The sequence below is a fragment of the Anser brachyrhynchus genome (genome assembly GCF_964034855.1).
Source record: "Anser brachyrhynchus genome assembly, chromosome: 17".
Lineage (NCBI taxonomy): Eukaryota > Metazoa > Chordata > Aves > Anseriformes > Anatidae > Anser > Anser brachyrhynchus.
The window spans coordinates 15,740,131-15,752,090 of NC_137710.1; the positions used below are offsets into that span (position 1 = coordinate 15,740,131).

The 11,960-nt window shown below is 62.0% G+C and overlaps 1 protein-coding gene across 2 annotated transcripts; it reads left to right on the plus strand.

Moving 5' to 3' along the window:
• Positions 1 to 1,382: 1,382 nt before the first annotated feature.
• On the plus strand, positions 1,383 to 11,958 carry PRODH (proline dehydrogenase 1). 2 transcript variants are annotated; one of them, XM_080558927.1, is made up of 14 exons: positions 1,383 to 1,694; positions 1,822 to 2,030; positions 6,049 to 6,083; positions 6,422 to 6,571; positions 6,684 to 6,748; positions 7,152 to 7,268; positions 7,431 to 7,510; positions 7,802 to 7,883; positions 8,357 to 8,449; positions 8,540 to 8,686; positions 8,857 to 9,032; positions 9,124 to 9,222; positions 9,352 to 9,440; positions 10,896 to 11,958. In XM_080558927.1, exons 1-14 carry the CDS (start codon positions 1,413 to 1,415, stop codon positions 11,081 to 11,083), a joined length of 1,812 nt encoding a protein of 603 aa, XP_080415053.1. In that variant the 5' UTR covers positions 1,383 to 1,412; the 3' UTR covers positions 11,084 to 11,958. The 2 variants fall into 2 exon arrangements, with proteins under 2 accessions (XP_080415053.1, XP_080415054.1); XM_080558928.1 differs by lacking the exons at positions 1,383 to 1,694; positions 1,822 to 2,030 and adding an exon at positions 2,079 to 2,771.
• Positions 11,959 to 11,960: the final 2 nt, after the last annotated feature.

An 11,960-nucleotide genomic window follows, 5' to 3' on the forward strand; every position in this document is an offset into this window, starting at 1 on the left:
TTTTTTTATTATTTATTTTGTCTTTGTGTCCAGATCTGAGACTAAAGATTCTCTAGCAACTCAAACCTGAGATTTCACATCAGAAAGCTTGTGGCAGCAAGAAGCTTCAAATGAATTATTTCACTCTGGGGCATGAAAGAGTTAATGCAAAGCAGGAAATATTTTGAAGGAAATGGGTGCTTTTTCACAACTAACGTTTTACCCAGCTCTGCTGAGGGCAATGCCATTACCTGGCTCTGGGCCCTTTCTCTGCCCGACACTTGGGAGGAACGGGACATCCCAAAAGGAAACCTTGTGAAGGAGCTCAAGGAACCTCCACGGTTTCGTTGTTAATTACAGCAATGCCAGTGCTGGGCTGTGGAGGAAAAACCATTTGCTGCAATTAATTCTGCCTGTACCGCCGGCCCTGTGGTGGCAACACCTCACCCAGATGGGGCCAGGCAGCGTTCAGCTCTCGGTGACCGGGGCTCGTTTTGCAAAAGCCAAGTCCTGCACCAAAGCCGCAGGAGCCCCCCGAGCCCCGCGCCCTCCGAGGGTCCCCACCCGAGCAAACCCCGCGGGCGGCGGCTGCCGGGAGCATCGCCGGGCACGAGGCGTCACCGGGGAGCCGGGAGGAGACGCCTCGGTTCCGTGCGGGCCTGCGGGGTCCTCCGCGGCACAACGGGGGCTGGCGGAGCGGGCGGAGAGAGGGGATGTGCTCGCCGCCGGGCAACGGTGCCCGCCGTCCGGTCCCCGGGAGCGGCGGGGTGCGGGGACCGGGCACCCCCCAGAGCCCCGCCACCGCGCTCCCTGCGGGAACGGCACCCGGCTGCGCAGGGCCGACTGAAAACCCCAGCACCCTGACCCGGCGAACTGGGGCTCGGCTGAGACCCCCAAACCGTTCACACGCAGACCAGGAGGAGTAAGCCATGGGGGGGGGTTGCGATGACATCCGCCCCGCGACCGGTACCCCAGCTCTGAGATCCCACCCCAGGTCGTCCCTGCGGAGGAGGCTCCGTGGGCTGGGCACACCACAGGCTGCCCACGGATGGCTGCGAGGGGACAGGGACCCATTGCGGCTCCCTTGGGCCCCGCACCGCTCTCCCGAGGCTGCTCCCGAAGGGACGGGGCCCCACCCGGCCGTCGCCTCCGGCCACCGCCGTCCTTGCACATCCCTCCGGGGCTCCCCTCCAAAGGCACACGGTTCCCTTCACCCCCCCGACCCCCCACACCCCGACCCTTCCAGGGCTGCTCCAAGGGGACGCGGCTCCCTTCGGGCCATCCCTGTCCCTGCACGGCTCCCCCCGGGCTGCGGGCCGGAACGCGGGGCGGAGCGGCGGCCCCGCAGCCCCGTTGCCGGCGGGAGCCCGGCGGGGCGGCGCCGGGCGGGCGGTACTTAAGGCGGCGGGGCGGGCGGGCGGCACCGCCGGGCCATGGTTCCGCGGAGCGCCGTGCGGGCTCTCTGCGCCACCGCCGCCCCCCGGGGCGCCCCGCGCTCCGTGCCCGGGGCCGCCCCGCCGCCGCCGGCCGCGGGTAGGGGCAGGGGCAGGGGTCCCGGTCCAGGTCCCCGGCCCCGGCCGGTGCCTCCGGCGCCCGCCGTGGATTTCGGGGATTCCCGGGAGGCGTTCCGCAGCAAGAGCAGCGCCGAGCTGCTGCGGGGGCTGCTGGTGCTGGGGCTGTGCGCCGTGGGGCCGCTGGTGGAGCACAACCGGGAGGTGGGTGCCGGGCCCGCCGCGGGGATGCCGGAGCCGGCCCGGGGGGTCCCGTTGGGGTGGGGGGGTGGGGGGGTGTCGGTGCCGGGCCGGAGCCCGGCGCTGAGGGTGCCGTGTCCGTGTTCCGCAGCTGCTGCAGCTCGGCCGGCGGGTGCTGGGCCGGGCGCTGTTCGAGCGGCTGATGAAGATGACCTTCTACGGGCAGTTCGTGGCCGGGGAGGACCAGGAGGCCATCAAGCCGCTCATCCGCCGGAACCGGGCCTTCGGCGTGGGCGCCGTGCTGGACTACAGCGTGGAGGAGGACCTGGGCCCCGCGCCGGCCGGGCGCCAGCCGCTGCCGTGAGCGCGGGGACCGGGGCGGCGGCGGCGGGCGGCGGCGGCGGGCGCGGGTCTTGGCCGCGCCGCTATTGGCTGAGCGCGCCCATCCCCCCGCCCCCATTGGCTGCGGCGCGGGGACCGCGTGCGTCACGGCCCCGCCTCCCGACGGGGGCCCCTTCCCCCGACGGGCGCTGCCCCCCCCCCCGCCCCCCCCCCCCCCCGACCCTTATCGCCCCGCCGCCGCCCGGCGCCGTTATCGGGGAGCGGCCGCTGCCTGCCTGCTGCGGGGCGCTGGCGCTTGGCCAGCCGCGGCTGGGCTGTGCCGGCCCCGGGGGTGCTGCCGGCCCCGGGGGTGCTGCCGGCCCCGGGGGTGCTGCCGCCGGTGCATCCCGCACGGGAGGCTCTGCCAAGGCCTGGCTGCCGCACGCCGCGGTGTCACCGTGCCCGAGCCCCCGCGGGATTTGTTCGAGCAAAGGGCCAAGGGGGAAAAATGCCGTGCAGGAGGTCAGCCCGGGGCGTCGTCGCAGGGTGCTGGTGGCACCGGAGGGCCGCGCCCTGGTCGGTGCCGAAGTTGTTGCTCTGCTCGGAGGTGCGGGGCTGGAGCTGTCGGCCGCGGGAGCTGCTTTCTTCCCGCATCTGGGTGCTTCGGGGCTTTTCCAGCACGAACCAGATACCGCCAGCAGGTTTCTGGCCTCCTGATGCCATCTGCTGTTTGCTGAGGCAGAGCTCCTGCGCAGCCTGCTCCTCCGCAGCACGCTGGAGGTAACCGAGTGGAAATGCCTCGCTCCCCCAGCAACAGGCTGCGGCTGCTCCTTGCGACCGGTTTTCCAGCTGGGAACGGCGGGGGGCGGGGGGCGGGCACCAGCTGAGCCTGTGCCCCTGCATGCCTCGCACAGGCTGGGTCCTGCACCGCCTGGGCTGGCATCCAGCGCTCCGCCAGCTTGTCACGGGTGTCCTTGGCCCTGTGCTCAAGGCGCAAGTACCAGAGCTGCAGCCAGCTCATGGTGACGCAGCTGGAGAAAGGTCCCCTGCAGGCAGCACGGCCTGATGCTGCTCTGCTCCCGTGGGCTTTGGGATGGGGTGCAGCCCCCAGTAGGGCACGGGTGGGCAGGGCAGTTGGGCAGGGACTTTGCTTCCCATGGGAAGAAAGGAAGAGCCCCCCCTCCCATCATAGTGCTGGTCATGGTCCCTTTGAAGCCTCCAGTCCATTGCTGGCCCACAGCCACCTGCACCAGGAGCTGGGCTGCGGCTGGGCTAGTGTGGGCAGGGACCCTCCTGCCCCTGCAGCAGAGGCTCCCTGAATGCTTCTGGACTCCCCGAGTGTCTGCAGCACCCCACCATGCTTAGACTTTGCTTCCTCTAGAGATTCCTTGTGTGGACCGCTGATGTCTGCCCCAGCACGAGATTATGAACCAGCCTGGCCAATGAGCCACCCCAAAACACCTCATCCCCTTCTCCTCCACCTCCCAGTGCTGGTGCCGGGTGCTGTGCCAGGGTGTGCTGTGGGTCCCCGGGGGGCACAGGGTGCTTTCTGCTTCACCTGAGGATTTGAACTGATGCTGTGCAGGGAGGTGCTGCGTCAGTCCTGCTACTGTTTGCTGGCAACTTGCGTATGGGGCAAGCTTGGACGACTCTCTTCTGCCAAGTGCTTTGCTTGATTCCTACCTACGTGGTTTTAGCCATCACCAGTAGTTTGAGTGTGGGCTTCCTGTAACCATGAGACTTGCCTTTCGTGTGGTAATTGAGGAACAACTCATCGCTTCTGCCAGACCCAACTCCTGCTGATGAGCAAAGCAAATAGGCTGGGCTCGTGGCACCCTCCTGGTAACCTCCAGGGTGAAATGGATTATCACCTACTTATTTCTGACACGGGGAACTTTTGTGCTTTTCTTGAGACAACTTACTTGAGCCTGATCAAAAACTTACTGAAAGCCCAAGTCTCCCGTGTCAGCCACTTTACCTGTGCGCAGCAATCCAGCAGGCAGGTTTTCCCTGTGCTACTGTATTGATTCTTCCTTGTTAAAGCAGGATTGCATGGTCTTGCTTTCACACTTTTCTTCAGATTTGGTCTTGGGACCTTCTAAAGTTGAAAGTCACATTTGCTTGCGGCTGAGGCCGAGGTGAACTGCATCCCACTGGAGCTTTCTTCATCACCTGCTTTGTAGCACACGCAGGGCCTGGTTTGTGCTGGGCTCCACAGTACGTGGCTCGTGCATGGTGGCACCAGCGTGCTTGTCTGGGCAAGTGTGAGCTCCCAGGTCCTAGGCAGATCTTAGAAATGGCTCCTTTCCAGCTGCAGCCTGCCAAAAGCATTCAGGCTGTGCTCAGAGATGCTTCCTGCTCTGGGAGGCTTGTGGCCAGGTATTAGCTGACTTCTGCTGGGTTAAGTGGCATTTGCTTCTTGTAGGAATGGCTTCACTAGCCAAGACTAATATTGCAAAGAACGCAGATGATATCCAGGAAGAGCTATTTCTTCAGCTGGAAGGAGCTTCCTTTATTTTGTTTGATGCAGAACAATAAAATGAGCACCATGGCACTGTTTTGAATGCCCCCCTCGGGGGTGAAGGGCTCGATGCAGTCATGCAGCAGGAATGCTGCTGGAAAGGGTGTGTTTGTCCTTAGGAATACAAAACACTCCAAACTCGAGAGTGTTTTCTGCTAATTAAGTTGCATAGGTCAGGAGAGCTTTGTTCCTGCTACTTGTCCCCAGCACCTCAGATGCCAGATTGAGGTGTGCTCGGAGCTTCAGAGCTGTCCTGCCTGCTTCAAGGGGATCTCGCAGCTCTCAGGGGCTTTGCTACCACATCCCATCCCTCAGCACATGATGTCTCCTCTCCTTTCCTTCTATCACCCTTCATATTCAGGGGCAGCAAGTTTCTTGACCTGTCATCCTAGGGGCAGCACGGTCATGGAGCAGAGACTGAGGACACAACAGGTTGCAGCGTGGTGCCCACAGCTCACCATGAGCTCTGGCTGCGTCTGCCCTGGCTCACATGAGGCTTTGCTGCACTGTGAGCAATGCAAAGCTGCTCCAGGGAGCCTCCAGCCGGACGGAAAGGCTTTGTCTCTGTTTGTTTGTGCTTCCAGCAACTCCTAATCCCTGTCACAGGGTTTCCACGTGGGTGAACACGTGTCCCCGCTTCCCTGTGGAAGCCCCCTGGCTCGACTCGCAGCACGCTTCCCCGTGGGGCTCTGTAGGGCATGGCCAATTTGGGGGCAGTGACTCCGGGTTTACACAAGGCAGAGATCTCCTGGGAGAAGACAGCTCTGTGCTGCCTTCCAGGGGCTGGCAGGGTTCCTCAGCAAGACCGCTGTCTGCAGGCTGGATTTAGGGTGTCAGAGAGGAAGCTTAGCTGCCTGAGCTCCAGGAGGAACTCATGACTTGGCCGGCGCTAGCATGGGCTGTCAGAGCCCTTTATCTCTGTGGCAAAGAGCTTGGGCTTGAAATTACATCCGAGGTTGGCTGGAGCCAAAGCTGAGGCCGTGTTTGTAAGCTGTTGACTAACGCCAAGGGGCAGAGGAGCAGGACAGCTGAGCTGCAGCAGGGGTTCTATGGCTTGATGCAACCTGGTCTGTAAGAGCTCCTCGTTTTGTGGTCTGGTCACTGGTGCCTGTGAGATGGGAGGTGTTCGGATGAGGTTTGGTGCTCCTCTGTGGTGAGGGCCATGGAGATGGAGCACCAGTGCTGACTTTGTCCTTTTCATGGGGTGGGTGTCCTCAACCACAGCTAGCTTGGGTGTGCTGAGAGCAGCTCTGGACCCAGGATCAGGGCATCCTCCCTGTGCTCCTCAGGGTCCCCAGGTAACACTTGCCTGGATGCTGAAACCCGATTGTTTTCCATGAGAGGATTTCGGGCAACTGAGCTGCCAACAGAGCTTATGCTGAGCAGCATTTGATCCATTGGCGATGGGATGGCAAGGGAAGAGCAGAGTCCAGCACCAGGCTGGCAGCAGGGGAGCCTTGGAGCTGCCCTGGCCACCAGCGTGGGGCTGCAAGGGGTTGCTGACCTGGCCCTTATCTTCCCTGTTTCTCTTCTTAGCTCCTGCACCTCTGCAGCCGAGAAGGAGACAGGAGGTGAGTGACCCAGCCTCTCCTGCTCACAGGAGATAGCACCTGCCAGAGCATCCAGCCGGCCCAGGCACCATGGGCCTGGCGTGGGGGAAGGGCCCAGCTCCTACACGAGCTGAAGGAGGAATATTGAGGTTCTCAGCCAGCCCCACTTCTCAGCAAAGGCTGAGCTCCTGCTCAGTCAACAGAGCAGGGAGGGCATATTGGGGTCTTTGTGGGCTCTTGTGAGGTCCAAGGCAGATTCCTTCTCCCCTGAGCCCATGGAAGGATCTTCCCAGGGAGGCTGGCAGGACTGGAGGCAACACAGGGGCTACATGGCCTATCTCTGGCCTCTTCCACCCCAGGAGCAGAGCAGAGGGAAAAGCAGTACCATGCCCATCGTGGATCTGGGAGTCACCGCAATGGAGTCACCAGCGCCCGCACGTATTTCTATGCTGATGAGGCCAAATGTGATCAGCACATGGAGACTTTCCTCCGCTGCATCGATGCCTCAAGTAAGTCTTTGGTGTGTCCTCACAGTCCCGCAGTACCTGGGGACTCCAGGGACACCTGCATCCCCTCCTGCCCTGGTGTCCTGGCCAGCTGTGCCATGGTGGCTCTCTCCAGGTGGCAGCTCAGAGGACGGCTTCTCAGCCATCAAGCTGACAGCGCTGGGCAGGCCTCAGTTCCTGGTGAGTGCCCCTCGGTGCCAGGGCTGTGACTAGGGCAAGGTGGGCCAGAGCCAGGGCTGCGGATGTTGTATCTGCAGGGGTGGGTGCTCTGGGGTGTCCGCCTTGTGCAGCAGCACTCTACTTGTGGCAGAGGTGGGGAGGAGGCAGCAACAGGCTGTCCCCTCTGTGTCTGACCACCTGGGTGACAGCTTCAACCCCTGGGAGCATGTGAAGAGGTCCCAACACGAGGGCATGGGTGGTCAGTATTAGGCTTGGCCACTTCTTGCCCAGAGATTTTCTCTGCTGTAGCGTCAGGGTCTGCCTGTGGGGCTGGGCATGATCCCTCAGCGTCTTGGCATCGCAGAAGGCTCCGAGCTGCCTGGGCTCCAGCCTGTGCAGCTCACCCAGAGTTCTGCCCCTACAGCTGCAGTTCTCGGAGGTGCTGGTGAAGTGGCGGTGGTTCTTCCACCAAATGGCTGTGGAGCAGGGCCAGGGTGGGCGGACAGCACTGGAGATGAAGCTGGAGGTGGAGAAGCTGCAGGTGAGTGGGCTGATATCCAAGGGATGAGGCTGTGCTGCTGGGGGGAGCCTAACCATTGGGGGTGTGCTGCTGGAGGTGGCCCCAGAGGTCCTTGGAGCAACCCTGTGATGCCCCTGATGGGGTCTGACATCTCCTCGGCACTGACGCTCCTCTTGGTGGCAGGAGGCCCTGGCCAAGCTCGGCATTGCGACCAAGGCAGAGAGCCAGCACTGGTTGACAGGCGAGAACCTGGGTGTGAGCGGGTAAGCTGTCCGTGAGCTGCAGGGTGTTGTGGGGTGGGGACACTGGGGGACCTGGTCCAGCCTCACCATGTCCCTGTGACAGCTGGGCAACAGCAAGGGGAATTCTTCAAAGACCAGCGCTGGCCTGGTGCAGAAACCAGGGGCTCTGAAGGCAGAGGGTTTTTTGTTGGAGGTGACAAGACGGGTTGGGGTGCCATGTGCAGCAGGCTATGCAGCTGGTTTGCTGGTGAGACTGGGAGATGGTAGAGACCCCTCCAAGTCACCAGCATGGACCTGGCTTCCTGCTTACAGCACCGTGGACCTGCTGGCCTGGAACAGCCTGATCGACAGCCGCACCAAGCTCTCCAAGCTGCTGCTCATCCCCAACATGAAGGTGGGTGCACACTTTGGCCAGGCTCTGCCCCCTGACCAGCTCCACAGCGGGGGCACTGCCAGTGTGAGGCAGCCTGTCCCTGTTCCCTGTGCTGGTCTCCAGCTGTTGCTCCAAGTTTGGGTGCTGCATGGACGCTTCCCTCTTGGGAGTTTGCTCTCTTTGCCTTTGGCCACCACCCTTTGCCTCTTTTGTGCAGGTCTGTCAGCTGTAGCCAGTGCCGAGAAGCTGGTGGGGGGGACAAACAGGAGCATCTGTGCTGGCTGGAGGGGCATTTGGGGGGCACGGGGTGTGTGTCTGCTGTCCCCAGGCTCTGCATGGCTGTTGGAGCAGGCAGCCTGCATGTTGCAGTGGTCGGGAGATGCTGAGTTTGCAGAAGGACTGGGGGTGGGCTTCCCAGGGCATTTGTCTCCCATGGGCAGCTCCTGTAGTGCTGCTCCCCAGGCAAGCTGGTGAACGGGCTCTTCTCACTTCAGACCAGGCAGCTCGAGCCTCTGTTCTCACACTTCACTGAGGAGGAGGATCAGCAGATGAAACGGATGCTGCAGCGGATGGACATCCTTGCCAAGGTCTGAGGAAGCTGGGACTGGGTGCCACTGTGGAGGGGGGGCATGTGGCAGGTGGCGCCAGCAGCCAACCCTGCATCATTCACCCACCAGAGAGCCACGGAGACGGGCGTGAGGCTGATGGTGGACGCAGAGCAGAGCTACTTCCAGCCAGCCATCAGCCACCTCACCCTGGAGATGCAGCGGCGGTTCAACAGGGAGCGGGCAATCATCTTCAACACCTACCAGTGCTACCTGAAGGTGAGGGCTGGCAGAAGCTGTGCAGGCTCTGGCGTGCACAGCAGGGAAGGGACCTGCTGGAGCAGCTGGATGAGCACCTTGGTGATGCTCTGGTCCATTTGGTGTGATTCTGGGGCTGGCTCATGGCACTGATGTGATGACCCTACGCTGTCTCTGCCACCTCCTCCCAGGAGGCTTACAACAATGTGACTGTGGACGTGGAGCTGTCACGCCGGGAGGGCTGGCACTTCAGCACCAAGCTGGTCCGCGGCGCCTACATGGAGCAGGAGCGGGAGAGAGCAGCAAAGTTTGGCTATGAGGATCCCATCAACCCCACTTACGAGAAGACCAATGAGATGTACCACAGGTAGGGACCTGCCCCAGCCACACTCCCGCCTCCCTCCTCACCAGGCTTGGGCTTGGACACCCTCCCCACATGACACCATACTTCCCTGCAGGTGCCTAGACTATATCCTGGAGGAGATCAAGCACAGCCAGAAAGCCAGTGTGATGGTGGCATCTCACAACGAGGACACGATCAAATTCACCTTGCAGAGGTGGGGACTGGTGAGGAGGGGTCAGTGCCTTGCTCTGTGTTGGGTGATCAATGGGGATCAAGTGGGATGTGGGGCATGCGGTGGCAGCACTGTCTCTGCTCTTTCCTAACACCAAGGTTTGGCTTGCAGGATGATAGAGCTTGGGATCCATCCTTCGGAGAAGAAGGTCTGCTTTGGGCAGCTGCTGGGCATGTGTGACCAGATCACCTTCCCCCTGGGTGAGTGCTGAAGCTCCAGTACCTGGGAGCAGGGGGGACATGGCAGACGTGCTTCTGTCCCACGCTTACCCTGAGGTCTCTTTGACCTGCTGTGGGGTCTGAAGGGCCAGTGAAGCAGGGCTGTGGGCTGTCACAAGGCTGAAGATGGTTTCTTGTTGCCTGGGCAGAAGTGGTGAAGCCCAGGAGAGGATGGCACTGGCAGAGGAAGGTGCCCTGACCTGGGAAACACTAGGTGCCACAGGGAGTGTGTGTGGGGGAGACCGACAGGTTTCGAAGCTCCTTCATGAAAGGGTAACCAGAAGAGCTGTGCTATGGTGGGATGGATTAGTCCTCTTCCCTGGCTGTGTCAATACTGGGACAGCTGCATAGGGTTATGGAGAGGGAGGGTATAGATGAGGACTTTTGAGGTGGAGTCCAGTGAGTGTCTGGTGAGACCGTGGTGGCAGGACAGGGGAATTCCTCCCTCAGGCCATGAGCTGAAATGGGGCTGCTGGTAGATGCTGGTGTGGTGGGAGCCAGAGCTCTTTGCTATGTGGACTGGCTCAGCTGAGGCAAGACTGGTGGTGGCAGGTCCCCCTGTCAGCCACATGCCCTTGCCCAGACCTTTGTCCTGTACCAGGGCCCCTTCTCTGGGCAGCTGTGCTCCTGCACTGCCACCACACCAGCAGCTCTGGCACCCGGCGTGGAGCCAGGGTGGGGCCTTGGTTCCCAGCTCCAGCCTAGGGCTTCTCGCATATTCCCTGACACCTGAGGTGACTTTCCCTGCTTCTTTGTGACCCTCGTTCCCCGCAGACAGGCCCAGACACAGGCACTCGCTGGTCAGGGCTGATCCCCCTCCCCATCCCAGTCTCCGGAGCAGGGACCCGAGGCCAGGAGAGCAGCATGAGGCAGACCGGGCAGTTGTCCAGCACGGATGCTGCTCTGTCCTGGAGTTCCCCCAGTAAGCAGGGCTTGGCTGTGTGTCTGCAGCCTCTTCTGGTCATGCTGGAAAAATGTGTTAACTTGATGTTTCTGGTTGAATGCTTCTTGAATTGGCCCAGCCCTGGCTGCCGGCATTCCCAGGGCTGCCGGTGACCTCAGCGCTCTCCCCCCCCACCAGCACCTTCCCAAGCTCCCTGTGCTGAGCAGCGGGTGGGACAGGCTGCTGCCCCCCCTGCCTGGGCAGGCTCCTCCATGTCTGGCAGGAGATGCTCCCAGGCTTCCCTCCCGATTGCTCAATCCTGTCCTCCAGCCCTGCTGCGGTGGGCTGGCCCTGACTCTTCCATGCAGTGCCAGGGTTCTGAGTTGGCACATGGTCACATCCCTGTGCCCCCGGCCCTGGAATGGTCTGGGCACCTTGGAGCATCCATCCCCATGTCCCTGCCCCTTTTCTGGGAGCAAGAGCTGTCACAGCAGCGCCCACAGTGCCTTGGAGGCTCTTTGGGGCACTTCCAAGATCCCCCTCTCTTCCTCCAGGTCAGGCCGGTTTTCCTGTCTACAAGTATGTGCCCTATGGCCCAGTGGATGAGGTGCTGCCCTACCTGTCCCGCCGAGCCCAGGAGAACAGGGGCTTCATGCAGAGAGCGAACCAGGAGCGGGATCTACTCTGGAGGGAGTTCAAGCGACGACTCTTTGCGGGCACCATCTTCAGCCCCAACCCCTGACCCTCCCCAGACCCGCAGGATCCAGCTGCAGTGCTTGGCTCAGCTGGTGCCTGGGGATGGGGCTCTTGTGCCTTTGTGTGTAACCACTAACCCACTAACCTCCTTGTTGCTGTTTTTCCCCCCTGAGGCCTTTGCCTGGGGAGGCAATGTTCTCTTGTTGCTGTTTGAACCATATCCTCCTTTGGGAGGCCACTACTGTAGGGCTGCCCCAGCTGGCAGTGCCCCAAGGGACATCCCCCTGCTGTCCCAGCACTGAGAGCCCAGGGCAAGCAGATCTTTACCTCACAGCAGATGCTGGTGCTCCCCTGCCAGCCCTTCCCTGCCCCCCAGCCTTGGTGAATATTGTCCTGGTGTTTTGCCCTCCAAGCAGTGAACATGGAGATTTGGCCACCAGCTCCATGGCACATGTACAAGGCCCACAGGGTGGCTCAGCTTTCCCCAGCCCTCCCTGGGCCAGAAGGTCCTGCAGATTCTGCCAGGCGCCAGCTCTGCAGAAGACTCAGCAGAGGCTGAAGTGACTAGCAGAGGTGGCAGTCAGAGGTGGCTGGGGCAGAAGGGGGTCCCTGCTGCCTGCTCACCTGGGGCAGGCCTAGGCTCTTGCCCCATCCTGCTGGGCTGAGCAGAGCCACAGCTCCCCAGGCTCTCGGTCTCAGCTTCTTGCAGCAGTGCTGGCCCTGGGGCACACATCCAGGGGGGCAGGAGCTGCCAGGCCACATCCCTGTGCTGTCCCAACGCTGCGGGGACTTGCGTGGGGCCAGAGCTGTGCTGTGGGCAGGGGAGGTCTGGATGGCCACTGGGAGCTGGCTGGGCCGCGGCTCTGCCAGACACTGGATTTGCCAGAGAACGGCAATGATTAAAGCATGGCTGTGCTGTTTTC

Coding starts and splice junctions, on each gene's coding strand:
- PRODH (XM_080558927.1), top strand. CDS start 1,413: ATGGTTCCGCGGAGCGCCGTGCGGGCTCTCTGCGCCACCGCCGCCCCC. Junction 8,450..8,539: donor GGATGGACATCCTTGCCAAG/GTCTGAGGAAGC, acceptor TTCACCCACCAG/AGAGCCACGGAGACGGGCGT. Junction 9,033..9,123: donor ACCAATGAGATGTACCACAG/GTAGGGACCTGC, acceptor ACTTCCCTGCAG/GTGCCTAGACTATATCCTGG.